The following is an 18432-nucleotide window of genomic DNA, read 5'->3' as shown; positions in this document are numbered from 1 at the left end:
GTTTAGGGACTCTTGATGTGAAAACGTTTGAGTACCATTTGCTTTCACTGACACAAAGACCACTGACCACTTTTTTTTATTTTTTATTTTTTTTAATAAAAAGCTTTATTGGTTTAAGATGTGTGTATTGATGAAAACAACTGAAGGAACAGTGTCAGAGATAGGCCTATATGCCTTTTTAGTAAATATATGCTCATCCTCATCCAGCCCTAAAGCAGTCAACCTAGGGGAAACACTGCCCATCTGATAAGATTTTTGCTTTAAGATATTTTATTACAGAAAGTGTATGAAACCTAGGACCAAACATACACACTATCATTGTGTTACTTATGGATGGAATTATACTTAAAATAAATTATTCTCCTTTTTGCTTAGGTCCCTCTGGAACCCACTCAAGGACGCTTGGAGGTCCGTTGACCCCACTTTGGGAACTACTGGTTTAGGGGACCTTAACATAAAGTATGAGAACCTCTGTTTCTAGATGAAAACTTGTTGGACTATATAAAACTGTGTGAGAACATTAGTTGCATCGCTGAAGAAAACATAGTATTGGGTGAAAAGGATCAAATAACCTCGCCTTAATTCTTAGTAGTCCCCATCAAACTACTGAGGTTCAGCTCAGTACTATCTAATAGTCAGTCCTGCTAACACAGTTGGATCTTGGGTGTGTTTGTGTAAAGAAGGACGTTTTACAATGAGTGAGCCCAAGGAGAAAGAGGAGGGAGACCCATCCTCTAACACCAGTCTGTCTGAGGAACACGTCAGCGAGACCAAACCAGAGGGGTAAGATGATGATGTTTAAATGTTTCCATGTCAGATCTCAGCTGTAAAATCAGTATACCATTATTGAGGACTTTCCTGAAGCCTAATGAAGAGGAGGAAATGTTGCTGAGTCTGAAATGTGATCATTTTGGTTATGGTATTGAAACTGATAACCTGTTCAAAATCTCACTCATTTTGAGGTTTAATTGTCTCTCCCTCTCTTAATGAACTACTAGGATGGAGCAGCAGAGACCAGACTCTCCTGCACCAAGCTGTGTGTCCATGAAGAGCGACAGGTCTAAGGAGGCAGTTGTTGTTTTTAAAGGAGATGGTCCTGATACGAAGTAAGTCAACATAATGTTACTGTTAATGTTACACAATATTAATATTAAGCAAATTTCTCAGTAGTCAACCGTGCACATTTTGCCAATCTGTTCTTTTGGTTTATTTATCCATTCCTAAGAATTTACATGCCAATTTCTTTTCTTCCGCATGAGCTCCTGGGGCCACCGTAGCTTTTCTGGTTGCCAGATTTGAACCTTTGAGCATTTGGTCAAAATTAATGATTAGGTATCTCAGTGAGTCACCAGAGCACAGACACAGGCATAACTATTTATTATTCATCTTAAGGGAATCATTAAACATAAGATAAGATAAGAAGTACTTTATTAATCACTTGGTGGGGAAATTGAATGTCACCTTCTCACACAAACAGCCAACATACAGCAAGGAAACATACAGACTAAGGCAGTACAAGATAAGAGCAAAGCACCACATCAACATCAATCGAACAATCCACAACGCTCAGCAGTCAACAGCAATGTTCATTGAAAAACCTCACTGCACCAGGTATAAAAGACCTTCTAAATCTTTCTGTAGAGCACCTTGGCATCACTAGTCTGGCACAAAAGGAGCTTTTCAGTTCACTAAACCCCCCCCCCGACAGACAACAGCATTGCTATTCTTTGTTAATAAATGATAAAACATTCTTTGTTTTATCAATGTATTATTTGTGTCAGGATGGAGCAGCAGAGACCAGACTCTCCAGCACCAAGCTGTGTGTCCATGAAGAGCAACCGGTCTAAGGAGGCTGTTGTTGTTTTTAAAGGAGATGATCCTGATACAAAGTAAGCCAACATAATGTTACTGCAAACATTATTATTGTTGTTGAATGGTTAACCACTGTCTCAAGCAAGTTGTGGATGCCATTGTGGGATTAATAAAGTACAATCTAGCAGCATTGCTCCAAAATCCATAAAAAAAAACAGTGAAACATCTTCAGCTTAACGATGAAAGTCCAGAGTAGAAGGAGCCATCTTATCCATTATTTTATGTTGATAGTACCACAATAGAGAGTCTACATTGGTCTCTTACGCATAAAACACATTTCTTTTACAATGACTGATGGATCAGGTTTTTCTCCACAGAGGTCCTCTAGAGGGATCAGAAACACACCAGGCTGATCATCACACACACCTGGACTCCGTATTTATGGTATGTATCTTAACAGACACACATTTTGCAAACAACAGCCACAAATATTATTCCAAAATGTTTTATATTTAGGAAAATACAAAATGATTAAGATACTGTAACTGCTGTGTGTTCAGTACAGAATTAGCTCTTAGCACAGATACTAGAAGACAAGGGAAACAGCTAGTTTACCTCCATCAAAGATGTCCAGCAACAGCTCCAAAGCTCCTCAAAGACACATTATATCATATGTTACACAGAAAGGAATAGGAAACAAGGCTTCATCAAGCAGTTAGTTTGTATATTTGAGCTTAATAACAGTTCAGACTAGGGGTGGAACGGTTCACAAATCCACGGTTCGGTTCATATCACGGTTTTGGGGTCACGGTTTTCGGTTCAGTTTATGTTGTGTATATTTTTAGATGGGATGACGCCATCAAGGCAAGAGCGCAATACAGATTAATAAAAACAATCCTTAGTAGTTTAACACTAACCAACAGTCATGTCTCAAGGAGACTTTTAAATTAGTGCCTCAGACGAATTAACATTATTTTACACACACTGACAGCATGGACACAGGTGGGGATCTGGGATTCCCCCTTGGAGAAACACGTTATCAGGAGGGATTCAAACCTGACCCTAACTGACGGCTCTTAACAATAGTTTGTGTATCCTACCATTTCTGTTTTTGTGTAGTTTGGCTGCTTTGTTATAATCAACATGTCTGGAGATGGTGAGTCTCTCTCAGGTTGGTAGCTGCTGGTGTTCGTACTGTTGGAAAGTTTGGCACGGAGCAAAAGCCTCCATCCTCCATAGGTCCCACATATAATAATGTAACGCCTCCGCATCATGCCAAATGAAAAAAAACAAAATTTCACTGGGTTACTGGGTTACTGGCTTACGTTGCAAGTGTAATGAACCGAAAAAAACCAAACAATACACACGTGCCCAGAACCGTGAAAAGCAACCGTTCCACCCCTAGTTCAGCCGTCTTCTGTCTTGTTAGGTTGCTACAAGAAGATACAACATGTAAATAAGACAATATTTGAGCTGCTGGAAGAGATTTTTTGATGCTTTGATGCAGACTTGATGAAACTGATACTGATGTGCATTTTTTGAAAGATGGTGCAGATAATAAATTGTATAACACTACCATGACGGTTAAGTTTAATCATCAAAATTCATTCTTGAATTTGAAAATATCAACTAAATGAATATAACCCTGCTCTAGCTTCTTGAGGAGAACGTCATCACTTTGGTAAAGGACGAACTAAAGAAGTTCCAGAAAGTTCTGAGTCCAGATTACACAGAATGCTTGGAGAGGAAAGAGGAGGATGAAGATGTGTTGCACAGTAAGGAGGAGGAGGAGCAGAGGAGGAGCAGCAGAGAGTCACTTCTGAAGATCACACTGTGGTTCCTGAGGAGAATGAAGCAAGAGAAGCTGGCTGACCGTCTGCAAAGCAGTAAGTAACTTTCAACATATATAGCATTTTGTGAAAAATGTAAAATTGGTGGTAAAATAGATTTACATGTCTGCTGTAAATATGATGTGCAATATCTGCATCAGATCTATTTCTTACTATCTGTATTTTAACTTTTCCAAACTGACAGCTGCTTAACTTTTGCTGATGGTTAGAATAGATTGGTCGTCAGTGGGGTTACATCGATGTTTTTGCAAGAAAAAGGTCAATACAATTTTTCAGACAGACTTAGTTGTGTTATTTTGCCACACTTGGATGGACATGAAACTCAAAATTACTCTAAGCAAGTACTAACATTTAACTATGAAAAATAAAAATATGTGGCCTGCTTTAGCAACAAGTAGGTAACCAGTGGATATGTGCATCTCAAATTTAAAGAAATCAAAAATTTAAAGGTGCACTATGGAGTTTTTGACAACTCAGCACTATGGGTAATGTTTTTACAAGAAAGTCAAAAGGTAAGTTAGTGAAGTTTTGGAGCGCCCTCTGCTGGATCACAAGAAAAAACTACCGTAAAAAACAGTGTGTAAGACGCATGAATGGCTGTAATGCTGTTGCCGGTATTTAAAAATGCCGGGTTTGATTCTTGTGTCGGACGGCTCATGACTCTTCCAGTGACTCTCTGACCAATCAGTGGCCGGCAATCTGTTGACGTCACATTTTAGTATCGGCTCGGCTCGCTTGGAACTTCGCCAGAGCAGGTACTAAAAAAGTACCAGGTACCAGGTACTATCCCTGATGGAAACGCAAAAAACCCCCCAAGTAGAGTCGAGTCAATCGAGCCGAGTATTGCTAGTACTGTATAGTGGAAAAGTGCCATTAGATGCACTATTTTGAGGGGTGTCATGCAGGGAAAAACGCTTTTTTATTAAAGGCTGGTTTATTTGAATGCACCAGTAGCTATTCATTTATAAACGCATACATTTATACTCCAAAACTTTTCAATTTACTCTTATTTGAAACACAATCCAAACACAAATATTACACCTGAAACGGTGTGTTGGGTAAATGGTTAATGGTAATGATTTGCTTAACTGAACTGGACCAGTATATTAACTCAGACCTGGTTGGGGTTAGGCTATGAATCATTTAAACCTTTTAAAAGAACACAGTAACTTTACATATTTGATACGGTGTGTAGCTGTATGCTTGCTCAAGTCCAAAAGCAAACAAAAGCATCATCCTCTGTTCCATCCAGTGGAAAAACAACAAAGCTAGTGAATCTTTTATTCTTCAGATCTGTGCTCATTCTGTGTGTCTCTGCCACAGCTCAATAAAAGCTGCCCATCTGTGCGCTTTTACTCATCGTACTTCAACATCAGCTGCTGTCCTGAACTAGTGTCCCGGACTATGTCTGATCAATAGGGCTGGGTATTGTTAAGAACCTCACAATTCAATTCGATTTCGATTCTTTAGGTCATGATTCGATTCGATATCGATTCAATTCGATATTGATTTAAATGCTTCGATATCGATTCAGTAATAAGTACAAATACACAAATAATTCATTAGAGTACCTGTTGGTAATTTTAAAATAATTATTTATTTTCATGCCCATATGAACTCAATCAGACTGACAGCAAGTAGCATGTTGGCGGCATTGTCGGTGACAATTGCCGGTACTTTCTCCGTTAATCCCCATTCATTTATTGCCTCCATCAACAAGTTTGCTTCAGTTGCCAGTAGCCATGGGCCGGTATGAGATTCTGACGGTATGATAACCTTAGGCAAAAATATCACGGTTTCACGGTATTATGATTACAGCTATTATTATTCAGTTATTTTGAAATGTCTGTATTTAAAAACAAAAAAAAGAATATAACTTTTCCATTGAACAGTCTTTTATTTTTAAACAATATATAGAACATGATGTAACATTAGTAAATATGTATTTAAAATAAAAAATAAAACATAACTGAGTTCTTTCTAAATAAAAAATAAAAAAATAAGTGCAGTCCATTAACTGAGGCTAAACCTGCAACTCAAGTCACGACATAAATGAATTATTTTTAGTAAAATAAAACAACCTTCTTCCTCCAAGCCGTGGCCGTCTGTCTTTTTTTCCGAAGTTTTCCGATACAGCCGACTTGATTCGTTTAGACGGGTGGAAAAGTTTGTGGGGCTCGCCTCCTTCAGCCATCATACAGCCTGCAGAGCTACCTGCTTGTAATAGCAACCGGAGGTGTGCGGGGGGAGGGGTACTTTACACTGCAGCTACACGCGACCTGAGGGACCTCCACTTTCCCTCTGATGAGATGTCACATTAAAAAAAAATCCCGCTCGTACCGCAGGAACGGTATGACGGAAAATTTGAGTGGTTTTGAAACCGTGACATTTTCATCCCGTGGTATACCATGAAACCCGTAACCGGCCCATGCCTAGTTGCCATGTTGTTGTTGTTTGGTCGAGTGCGGCCTCCGTCCGTACAACACCAATCGCACAAAGGTGTTGCTCACTGCGCCCCCACTGGCCAGGGGCTAAAATCGATTCAGAAAAAAAAAATATATTGCAATGCATTGATGAATCAATATTTTTACCCACCCCTACTGATCAACACACTGAATCAGCACCCACCTGCTTTTATTTTTTATTTTTCTGTCCAACATACAGCAATAACGGGTCATCAATAATTTATACATTTTCATTAGCTGCTGAAACAGCTGGAGCATGCAGCGCATACTTGTGAAAAAGATGTTGCATGGAAGTTCTGAATATTATAAAGAAACAGTTTAAAATGCTAATAGCTCTCTTTTCTAGCATGAACAGGGAAAAATCAAATAGTAACACACTGCAGCCTAGTTTGTATTAACCAGAAGTATCACTTGTACCACTCATGCCTCCACTATAAGGCTTTTTAAACTTGCACTGACACAATGTGTACACATGTACAATCTATTACAATCCAATACAATATTTGTCATGTGTTCATTTAGGAGCTCATGCTGCAGTGTGCCAACATAAACTCAAATCTAACCTGAAGAAGAAGTTACAGTGTCTGTTTGAGGGGATCGCAAAAGCAGGACACCCAGCTCTTCTGAATCAGATCTATACACCACTCTACATCACACAGGGATGGACTGCAGAAGTCAGTGATGAACATGAAGTCAGACAGATTGAAACCGCATCCAGGAAACAAGTCAGACCAGAAACAACCATCAGACAAGAAGACATCTTCAAAGCCCCACCTGGAAGAGATGAACCAATCAGAACAGTGATGACAAAGGGAGTGGCTGGCATTGGGAAAACAGTCTTAACACAGAAGTTCACTCTGGACTGGGCTGAAGACAAAGCCAACAAGGACATATTGTTCACATTTCCATTCACTTTCAGAAAGCTGAATGTGCTCAAAGAGAAGAAGTTCAGCTTGGTGGAACTTGTTCATCACTTCTTTACTGAAACCAAAGAAGCAGGAATATGCAGGTTTGAAGAGTTCCAGGTTGTGTTCATCTTTGACGGCCTGGATGAGTCTCGACTTCCTCTGGACTTCCACAACAATGAGATCTTGACTGATGTTACAGAGTCCACCTCACTGGATGTGCTGCTGACAAACCTCATTACAGGGAACCTGCTTCCCTCTGCTCGCCTCTGGATAACCACACGACCTGCAGCAGCCAATCAGATCCCATCTGTGTGTGTTGACATGGTGACAGGGGTCATAGGGTTCACTAATCAACAGAAGGAGGAGTACTTCAGGAAGAGATTCAGAGATGAGAAGCATGCCAGCACCATCATCTCCCACATCAAGACATCACAAAGCCTCCACATCATGTGCCACATCCCAGTCTTCTGCTGGATCACTGCTACAGTTCTGGAGGATGTGTTGAAAAGCAGAGAGAGAGGAGAGCTGCCTCAGACCCTGACTGAGATGTACATCCACTTCTTGGTGGTTCAGTCCAAACTGAAGAACTTAAAGTATGATGGAGGAGCTGATACAGATCCACACTGGACTCCCAAGACCGGAAACATGATTGAGTCTCTGGGAAAACTGGCTTTTGAGCAGCTGCAGAAAGGCAACCTGATCTTCTATGAATCAGACCTGATAGAGTGTGCCATCGATATCAGAGCAGCCTCAGTGTACTCAGGAGTGTTCACACAGGTATTTAAAGAGGAGAGAGGGCTGTACCAGTACAAGGTGTTCTGCTTCGTCCATCTGAGCGTTCAGGAGTTTCTGGCTGCTCTTCATGTCCATCTGACATTCATCAAGACTGGAGTCAATCTGCTGGCAGAAAAGCAAACAACATCCTGGTCGTTCACAAGCAAATGGACAGATTTCTACCAGACTGCTGTGGACAAGGCCTTACAGAGTACAAATGGACATCTGGACTTGTTCTTGCGCTTCCTCGTGGGTCTTTCACTGCAGACCAATCAGACTCTCCTTCGAGGTCTGCTGGCACAGACAGGAAGCAGTTCACAGATTACCCAGGAAACAGTTGAATACATCAAGAAGAAGATCAGTGAGAATCTGTCTGTAGAGAAAAGCATCAATTTGTTCCACTGCCTGAATGAAGTGAAGGATCACTCTCTAGTGGAGAAGATCCAACAGCACCTGAGATCAGGAAGTATCTGCACAGATAAACTGTCTCCTGCTGAGTGGTCAGCTCTGGGGTTCATGTTATTGTCATCAGAAGAAGATCTTGACGTGTTTGACCTGAAGAAATACGCTGCTTCAGATGAGGCTCTTCTGAGGCTGCTGCCAGTGGTCAAAGCTTCCAGAAAAGCTCTGTAGGTTCAAAATTAATTACACAGATTTAATGTATTAAAATTAAAAACAAATCTTACCATTTTCTTATTTTGTTGAAAATTTGTCTTCAGGCTGAGCTGTTGTAACCTCTCGGAGATAAGTTGTACAGCTTTGGCCTCAGTTCTCAGTTCCCCGTCCTCTAGTCTGAGAGAGCTGGACCTGAGTAACAACGAGCTGCAGGATTCAGGAGTGAAGGAGCTCTGTGGTGGACTGGAGAGTCCACACTGTACACTGGAAACTCTCAGGTCAGTTTGTTGAACATATGAACATATAAATGCTTTATGCTTAGGAGAAGATTATTGTGGAAAAAGCCAAAAGATGAAATGTCCAGTTCAACAGTAAATTTTGTTTGCTTGTTATTCTGGTAGATGGCTGTACTCAGATGACAGAAGTATTGTTGGGGAAACAGTATTAAGTGCAAACATTGGTTGGAAATATATAAGCAGGGACGACATGCATTTTTTTGAGGTGGCACATTTTCACAATGTAGAAGTTAAAGATCCAGGAGGCTGGCTCAATACGACAAGCTCCCCTGAAAACATGACATCGAGGGTCTCTAAAAATTTTTAGCAAATTTATATTTTTCAGCATTCTTGTTATCATAGATAGTCTATTATGCATGTATGATTCACGCAAGAAGGCTTTTCATCACTAATTCACTACAATAACGTTACTGGCATGCATGCTGTTCTTGCCATCACTATTGAAGTGTAACGGTGCTGTATCATAAACTTCACCCAGTTTAACTGAAAGATCAGAAGAAATGTAACACTATATTGCCTCTAACAGCAATATTTAACAAGAAAATATTAACAAAAAGACTTTAAACTCAAGGCTAACTTTAGCTAGCATCACTCTTTATTATTTAGCATTAAGAAAGCTCACAAATATGTAGCTGCTGTAGCTAACAACAACTGTACACAACTTCCATAGCCATAGAGCAATACCTAAGTGGCTCTATTAGCACTGCTCATATGTATGAGTAGACCTTTCCACAAAAAAGAAACAAGTGATATACTGTTGTTGAAAAACTAAACTCTGTGTGTGTGTGTGTGTGTGTGTGTGTGTGTGTGTGTGTGTGTGTGTGTGTGTGTGTAGGCTGTCTGGCTGCCTGATCACAAAGAAAGGAAGTGCATCTCTGGACTCAGCTCTGAACTCCAACCCCTCCCACCTGAAGGAGCTGGACTTGAGTTACAATCATCCAGGAGAGTCAGGAGAGAAGCTGCTTTCTGTTAGAAAGGAGAATCCACACTGGAGACTGGACACACTCAGGTATGGACACACAAGGTTATAGGTTGAGTTTGTTTGGGTGTGGGGGTCAATATAAGCAAATAAATAAATTACAAAATTAAGACATTTTACTGCATCTTCTGGCATCTATCTAGCCATGCAGACAACTTTTCTTATTTGCTCAGGTTTTGAGAGATCTGTGTTATAATGAAATATGTTCATTTTGGTTGTTGGGATCACAGTTTTGACAAACTGCACATATAAAATTAATTTTTAAAAATTGTTTTAGAATCAGTATTTGTACTTTGTATGTACCAGTAGTTTGGATGAACACAGATAATAACCAGGATATTAAAAGGTGCTGATCCAACTTTGTTTTTCCTTCAGGATGGACCATGGTGGGTCACAGTCAATGAAATCTGGTCTGAGGAAGTGTAAGTGTGCTTTTGAAACAATCTTTCATAATTAATCATTTTAATAGTGTAAGTAAAACTGCTCAGTGGTGCAGTGGTTAGCGTTGTTGCCTCACAGCAAGAAGGTTAAACCCTCCAGTATCTTCTAGAGGACAAAGGGATAAAAGTCAGATAAAAGTCTGACAAACTGCAGCTTTATTTTGTCTTATTCTCTCCCTCAGATGCCTGTGAACTCACTCTGGACACAAACACAGCCAACAGAAGACTCGTACTGTCTGACCACAACAGAAAGGTGGTGGTGGGGAGAGAGAAGCAGCCATATCCTGATCATTCAGAGAGGTTTGACTACTGGAGACAGATTCTGTGTACAGATGGTCTGACTGGTCGCTGTTACTGGGAGGTCGAGTGGGAAGGACAGGTCTTCATGGCAGTGACTTACAAAGGAATCAAGAGGAGAGGAGAAGGTCATGACAGCTGTCTTGGAAGAAACAATCAGTCGTGGAGTCTGTGCTGCTCTGATGGAGGTTACTCCAGCCTGCACAATAACAGAAGAATATCCTTACATACCCCCCCCAACAAAAGAGTTGGCGTGTACCTGGACTGGCCTGCTGGCACTCTGTCCTTCTACAACGTGTCCTCTGACAAGCTTATCCACCTTCAAACCTTCCAAACCACATTCACTGAGCCGGTCTACCCTGCTTTCAGGTTTAAGACTGAAACATATAAGATGTCAGTGTATTTGTGTGAGATATAGAAAAGATTAGGTCCAGATCAGACACAGCGGGTTTTGCAGGTTGCACAATGTGAGATACTCCACACTTTTTTGTTGATGTCATGCTTTTTGTGGTTTGATGCATTGCATTGCATAAATAAATACATCTTAATCATAATCACAATAAGTAGTCATATGATTAAGTACAGACAACATATACATAACCACCATGGACTTCACGCTTACGCTTTACTTTGGCTAAAGCATGGCTAATTTTTTTTTATTATTATTTTTCAAAGTTTGTTTTCATTTACAGCATTTTTCCAATGTGTCCTCACAACAAACCACATTTAAAAACAATGCCATTAAAAGTGCTTTACAAAATACATAAAGGCATCATCAAAAAAAGAAACATAATAATATAAAAAACCACGAAGAGTAAAATAGAATAGAGGGGAAAAAATAGGTAAAAGAATAAAACAGACTAAATAAGAGAATAAAAATGACAGATTCAGGCAGAATGTGAACATGGTTACTGAATTTAACCCAATATACACTGTAGATCTTAAGGTCACCTCATGTTATTCTGAGCTGCAGTGACGAAAGACACTTTGCACAGTTAAAATGCAGCTTCACTTATCATTATGAAAATGGCAAGCCAAGAAAAGATACATTATTCTACTAAACTATAAAGAATAGGCTATTTATTGGAGTCTTTTCCTTGTTACATTGTACATGTCAGGATCCTGTAAATATTATGACTTTTTTCCAGTGATTTGATTGGTCAGTGGATGGGATGTTTATAGGATGTGCTTTATGATACAAGGCCCGAAAATGCTTATTCATCACAGGTCAATGCATAATAATGAAGTACACTAATCAAAACCTTGCAAGATGTAAATTATGCACTAATGGTTTTAACGCTACAGTTTGTTCTTGTTTTACAAATTTCAGGTATTGAACTTATATGAATTTGTATTTACAGTTTATCTGCAACACTATTTGACAACTTTAAATCACACTGTAGTTTGATTGAAATTTTCCTTTTTTATGTTCTCTATGTGATTCAACTTTTTTGGGGTCTTTGGCAGTGGCCCATTGAACTGATATTGATTGATGCCTGTAATAAAAATACAAAAATTCAATATACTGTCAAGATATTTCTTTAATCCACCTTCACATTTGAATTTATTACATGATAGGACAGTTTCACATGTAATTACATCACATTTTAAGCCAAACAAAAGAAGAGAAATCTGTTAGATAGCTTTGTCTTAACAGTTCTTACACATGATGTGAAATGCAAACACAGAAGCTTTTAGCATCATAAAAAGAAAAGAAATTCAAATTAGGTATTCATATGACATAGCTCAGACTCCAAGGTTTATCTATATGGATGGTGAATGGATTCATGACTTTTGCTGGTTTGTACAGATCTGTGTTAACATTCCTCTCCTCTGATCCTTTCAGCTCAGCTCCTGTTTGATCCTCACATTATCACTGATTTCAAGAACTGAGAAGAGAAAAAAAATACAAAAATCAAAAACTTTTGGCTCAAGCTGTTTCCTCTGTTTAATAACCTTAATAACCTTATCTCTCGTTTCCTTTGCAAAAGTCTTCTGTTGTTTGATTATATGGTCTACAGACTGGTGTATTGTCACTTTGAAATAGTTGATATCTAGATCATACTGTCATATTTTGTCAGTTCAATAAACTGCTTTGATTGAAGTAACTTGAAGTCGCTTATGTAACAATCAATAAAAGGACAAAGTGACCATAATGTCTGGAAAACTAAGACATTATATCAAGATTTATTGAAAGGGCATCAAATTAACTCATCCTCTGATAATGCTGTGAGTTTATTTGCTGTTAGCAAACCTAAGCTAACTAGAATGAATATAATAAAAAATAGTTTGGTGAAGAATATAATAATACTAATAATAATAATTCAATCATTCACATGTCTTCAGACTTGCTTTGTATAAGGCCCAAACCTTAAACTAAAGTAACCAATTATACATGATATAACACATAATGATGATTTTAGCTGTATTTTAATTGTGCAAAGTTTATTTTATTTCTGGATAGACAGCTGACAGTGTGGATGACACTCACTGTAGCTCAGAGTAACATGAGACAAATGTACACAACCTGCCTACTAACTAACCGATCTCACCAGGGACGGACTGGGTATAAAAAATGGCCCTGGATTTTTTCCCTAATAGGCCCACTACCTGGCCACATACAAACAGTCACTAACAGCGTTGTCCTGATATCTCCTCACAATACCAATATACCAATATTATACCAAACAAGGTGTTTGTAGCAAATAACATCACAAAACCAATTAATTAATTGCACAATTCTGCTGTGATTTACTACTATCAATTTCTTCCTTGTGGCCTATAGACTAAGTATCAGCTCATACTGTAGCTCTACCCACCACGCTAATGACAGAGAAACAAACAGCACTCATATGGAAGACAGTGAGATTTTAACTCCACAAAACCTTTGGTTAAATGTGGAGCTATATTTAACCCCTTTCCCCACTCACAAGCATGTCAACAGTGATACCAATGGATGCTTTAGGTTTTCCAGTTTCATTCAACACCATGGTCTTCTATCTACCTGTAGAAGTGAGCTCGCTATAAGCAAGATTTACCACCTTAATTTTAACAGCACTAAACGGCATGCTATTTTTCATCATCATATTATACAAACCCAGTTGATAAAAACTGACTATGTAGTTGCCTTAAGAGAGGGCTCAATGTCAACCTGAATAAATGTAGTCTACTGTAATAGTGTCCCTGTTACTAACCAGTACCTCTCTGCTGTCTGTCCCTCATCATGACCAGCCTGTTGATGCTCATCAGGTTCAACTTCTACCTGCTCCTCAACACGTTTGCTACGCGATTCAGTGCCTTGGCCGATGTCTAGGATTACATTACTATATTACTACATTACTACATTACTAAATTACTACTGCATTACTGCTGCTGCTGCTGCTGGCATGAGCTTTTTATATTTTGATGCATCAGTCTCGAGAGACTTGGCTTTCTTTTCTTTCAACTTTTCCCATCCATCTTTATCCTTAAGTTTTATTCTTGCCATTATTACTGCGACTAATGATTCACCCTTCTTTTTTCTTTCACTTGGTAAACAAATGAGCATATTAGCGCCCCCTGCTGCTGACTGTTAGTATCGCTTAAATCTGACTTTTTGGTTGAACCAGGCTTTTACCAGACGCCCCCCTGCCTTGCCTAAACCTAACCACCCCTTTGAAGGGTAGCACGAAGCAGTAAGCAGAGGCAAGGTGGACGGTTCCCAATCAGATTTTTTCTGGAACCTGAAACAAAGAAAAAAGCGCGTGCAGCTTTTTTACTTTCACTTCCTCTTCGAAATGTCATGGTCACACAGGGAAGGTAATGTATGCTTATCTTATAATGATCTGTTTCATTGTGTCTTTACGTATTTATGGACCTTTACCGTGTTCGTTACCTATTTTACAACTTATAAGATATACCATATAGCCTAAGGTAATTATAAACGAAAAAGTATTAAAAGTATTGGTTTGACGGGATTTATGTCGCCTGGCATAGTTTCACTTTGTCTTCAGACTTTATTAAATAGGTCACATATAAGTCTACATAACAGCATACAGCTTAAAAGCATACAGACTCGACATAAATAACAAGTGAATAAACACCACAGAGTAAAATGATCAAAGGGCATACATGTATAAATAGCAGTAATGTTAGTCATAACAAGTTTTTGTATCTGACTGTTGGCCATCAGGAAATACAACTTATATTGTACATTAGTTCAACATACATTATACCCTTTTCATAGCAGATATTTTGATTCCTCAGGAGAAGGACGTCAACAGTCAAAATGTCTGCTGTGAAAAAAGGTCTATACTTCTGTACACGTCACGTATTTGTTGATGGGAATTAATAAAATAAATATTGATTAAAATTTGAACAATCAAAATAAACTTGTTGAATGCACAATGAGATTTTGAGCTCTAATAGGATTTCAATTTCGTGGTCAAGACAGAAGATGACAGCTTATTCCTCACAAGAGGAAGAAGACTCATGTGGGGCTGGAATCTGGACTTCAATTGTCTAGAGCTCTATCTGCTCTATCGTGTTTTTCTGGTTTGCACAGTTTTTGTTGATATTGTAATCATGAAGTTGAGATAACAGTGTGAGGGGAGTTATTGGATAAACACAACACATTTCTTCCAATGCTGTCTTGTCTAGATTAAGACCAAACGTTGCTCACTTGATGTAGATGTAAAGTCACCACCAGTTACATTTTTCTTATTGTTTTTAGTGAAATCTGAATAAATAGTGTTTTCATTGACAATATTACATAATAACATAAACAGTAGGACGACTGAGATCTGTAAAACTAATTAAAATGTTTGAGGTACTCTCATTTATTTACTTTACTACATTTCAAAGGAAATATTGTTTGTATCACTGCTTTTTTGACAGCTATAGTTTCATTGTGTATACAAATCTTATCATCAGTTCATAAGATATGAGTTATTGATTATATTAAGATAATTAAAAGCCAATTTCAGCTCAACTAGAACATTGAAATGCTTCTGTATATCACAGTGTTTCCCCTATAAATGAGTGTTTTTGGCATTTTTGCTTTTAAAATGACTTAAGCGTTTGATTGATTATCAAAATAGTTGATGAATATTTTTCTGTCAATTGAGTAATCAATTAATTGAGTAACTGTCGCAGCTCTGAGTAAAATACTTATTTTACTAATCCCAAATTGCAAAATGAGATGCTCCCTAAACATCAGTGCTTCAAATCATCACTTGAGAGGCCTCTAAGTTAATTCACATTTTGTCAGAACTTATTAGCTTTTAGCTGCATCATTGTTCAAAAATAACAAGAGGCTATAAACATTTACAAACAACACTATCTGACTGTCTATAAGACTGACTAGTCTTACAGGTAACACGAGACTCAGGTAGCTCTAACTGGAGGTTATCTGTGCATGGAGTGTATTCCATCCACTTCATGCATTATGTCTTTGGACTGCCTGTTGGCACGACTCGAACTTAGCTTTATTGCGCTTAGTCATGTTCTCTCCTGAATACATCCTTGCTTGTGTTGTATCAGCTCTTAGATGTGTGCTACATTGGATAAAAGTTTCTCATAATTTTGAATCAGGTGTATTAAAGAAAAACATCAGTAATAATGTTGAGTGTTTTAAACAAATCTATTGATAAGAAAAAGTATGAACTACAAGCACAAGACAAATACATTTTACAAATATATTTTTGGATTTCTTAAGGGCATTTATTTGATCACAAATTGCAATAACAACCTAATGAATTAATCCAACTAATGCATTATATTGTGACTATTTCTGTAAAGATAAATATACCACCATGAGTCAATCTGAGGAAGAAGATGAGGCAGTTCTGCCCTACAGCACCACTGTGTTTGGCAAACATGGCAACCAAACAGTTCAGAGGTAAGAGGAAGACCTATAAGTGTCTATGTCAGTGTAAAATCAGTATACTGTCATGATTCATGAAAGTCTAAATAAAGTGTTGAAGGCCAGTTTTTTAAGGAAGGAGAGACTTTTAGTCATTTAGATGCTTGCAAATATTTTCATCTGGCTCTTGGATTCAAAGTGTTCAGCTTCTAGCCAAAATCTTTCTTATGTTTTTTGTTCTAACCTTTTTTGTTACAGTATGTGCAGTGTTTCTGCATTTTGCAGATGATGTAGTTCCTCTTAATTAACTTCCAGCAGTGTGCAGCCATTAGTGAAGCAGCTGGTGAGATTTTTCACATTAAGTCTGAGGCTATGGTACTCTGCTAGACAACAGTGGTTTACTCCCTCCTTCCTATGGAGTTCACCCAGGACACCATTCAAGCTAGAACCATCACTTTTAAACAAAAACAAGATGTTGCTTCTCTTCATTGGCTACTTACCACCTTTGTTTTCATTGTTTTACTTGATTTAGAAGGCATTACAAGGCAAGGCCCTTTTGTATTTAGAGCAGTCCTCAGACCAGGGATATTTGGATTTCAAAAGGTCAATGCTGAATACCAAAGGTGCTCTTTCTGTCACTGCTCCTTGATTTGAGAGCAGTCTTCCTACAAGTCTCAGAGGTCAAATTAGTAGATGTTGTCAGGATGGTTTTTTTTTCCTGAAATGAAGAAAATATTTCTGAAGTTTGAATGACCTGAACACACCACATCTTTCTTTACAGCCACTGAGCTCCGTACATTCCAACCTTAATCTTATTGTTTCTGTCAGGTCTGGAGAGGAGGTAGATGACTCTCTTGTTCAAAGGTCTGTGTCCATGAGGAGCGACAGGTCCATGGATTTCCCTCTTGCTTTCGAACAGAAAGATCCATTTTCCAAGTAAGTCGTTTTTTTTAGCTCAAATTCTCTATGAAGGAGAATATTTATATAAAACTATTCTAAACTCTAAAGCACATATTGATATCATTCAGTGTGACTTACACATCCCAAAGATATCATTATAACCAATGTCCATCACCAATAAACTGCTTAAAGACCAGCACAATACAGTACAGAAAATCTGCTAAGAAATCAGAGGAAAAGATGCATCAAAACTTGTCTGAGAATTATTACCTTTTTTTTTGTTTTAAATCACGTTTTCTTTAGTATCAAAGTAATCCAGTGGTAGATGTCTGAATATCCATGGCTACACTGTGTATAATTGTTTAACAAATATTGGCTATAAACTGGGCTGAAAAGTGTTGCTATGTGTGTGTAACCTTAATTTGTCTTAATTGTGTCAATTCCTATTTCTATCAGGACTGGACAACAAGAAGCAGAGTCTCCTGGCCGAAGCTTTGTGTCCATGAAGAGTGACAGATCCATGGATTTCCCTCTTGCTTTCAAAATGGAAGATTCATTTTCAAAGTAATATCTATAGGAATAACTATACTATTGTATAACACCACTCTGACATTACTGCATATACATTTAGATCTGTCTGGCTAGTATTTCTATAGTCACAGTCTCATTGTCTATCTGTTGTACTGATTTGTCGCAATCTTATTATTATTATTTTTTTTTTACAAATGTGATGCACCTGATAACTTTGTCTTTAGATACTTCAGTGAATGGATCACATCAATCAATCTTTATTTATAGAACACCAAATCACAATAAAAGTAATCATACCACTTTTCACGTAGAGCATATCTAGACTGTACTTTTTAATTTAATTTAAAGAGACCCAATATTCCTCCATGAGCAGCACTTGGTGACAGTGGCAAGGAAAAACTTCCCTTTAATGGGAAGAAACGTCATGCAGAACCGGGCTCTAGGTGGGAAATCTGCTAAGAATCTGCTTGAAAATCTGCTAAGAAGAGGAAAAAGATGCTTCAGAACTTGCCTGAGAATCATCACATTTTATAGTTTATCCAGTGATAGTTGTCTAATTTACACACTTTGAAAGCTTCAGTTTGCCAAAATTTGAACAAATATAGACTATAAAGTGGGACTTCAAATCTGTGTTGCTATGTGTGTGGTGCCTCAATTTATCACCATGTCTCTTCCTATTTCTCTCAGGACTGGACAAGAAGAAGAAAACTCTCCTGGCCAAAG

At 38.2% G+C, this 18432-nt stretch overlaps 1 protein-coding gene across 1 annotated transcript; it reads left to right on the top strand.

Annotated features, from left to right (window-relative positions):
- Positions 1–2238: 2238 nt before the first annotated feature.
- LOC133983295 (NLR family CARD domain-containing protein 3-like) lies at positions 2239–10902 on the top strand. Its single transcript, XM_062422331.1, has 7 exons — positions 2239–2256; positions 3467–3695; positions 6650–8438; positions 8529–8702; positions 9556–9729; positions 10075–10121; positions 10322–10902. Exons 1-7 carry the CDS (start codon positions 2254–2256, stop codon positions 10852–10854), a joined length of 2949 nt encoding a protein of 982 aa, XP_062278315.1. The 5' UTR covers positions 2239–2253; the 3' UTR covers positions 10855–10902.
- The last annotated feature ends 7530 nt before the right edge of the window (positions 10903–18432 follow it).

This window comes from Scomber scombrus, chromosome 7 (assembly GCF_963691925.1).
Source record: "Scomber scombrus chromosome 7, fScoSco1.1, whole genome shotgun sequence".
In the NCBI taxonomy this organism is placed as follows: Eukaryota; Metazoa; Chordata; class Actinopteri; order Scombriformes; family Scombridae; genus Scomber; species Scomber scombrus.
The sequence above is the reverse complement of the archived record's forward strand: the minus strand, read 5'-3'. Positions and strand labels throughout refer to the sequence as shown.

Excerpts from the sequence above, each read along its gene's own strand:
- LOC133983295 (XM_062422331.1), top strand. Across the intron at positions 8,703-9,555 it reads TGTACACTGGAAACTCTCAG|GCTGTCTGGCTGCCTGATCA; the intron begins GTCAGTTTGTTG and ends GTGTGTGTGTAG. Across the intron at positions 10,122-10,321 it reads GAAATCTGGTCTGAGGAAGT|ATGCCTGTGAACTCACTCTG; the intron begins GTAAGTGTGCTT and ends TCTCTCCCTCAG.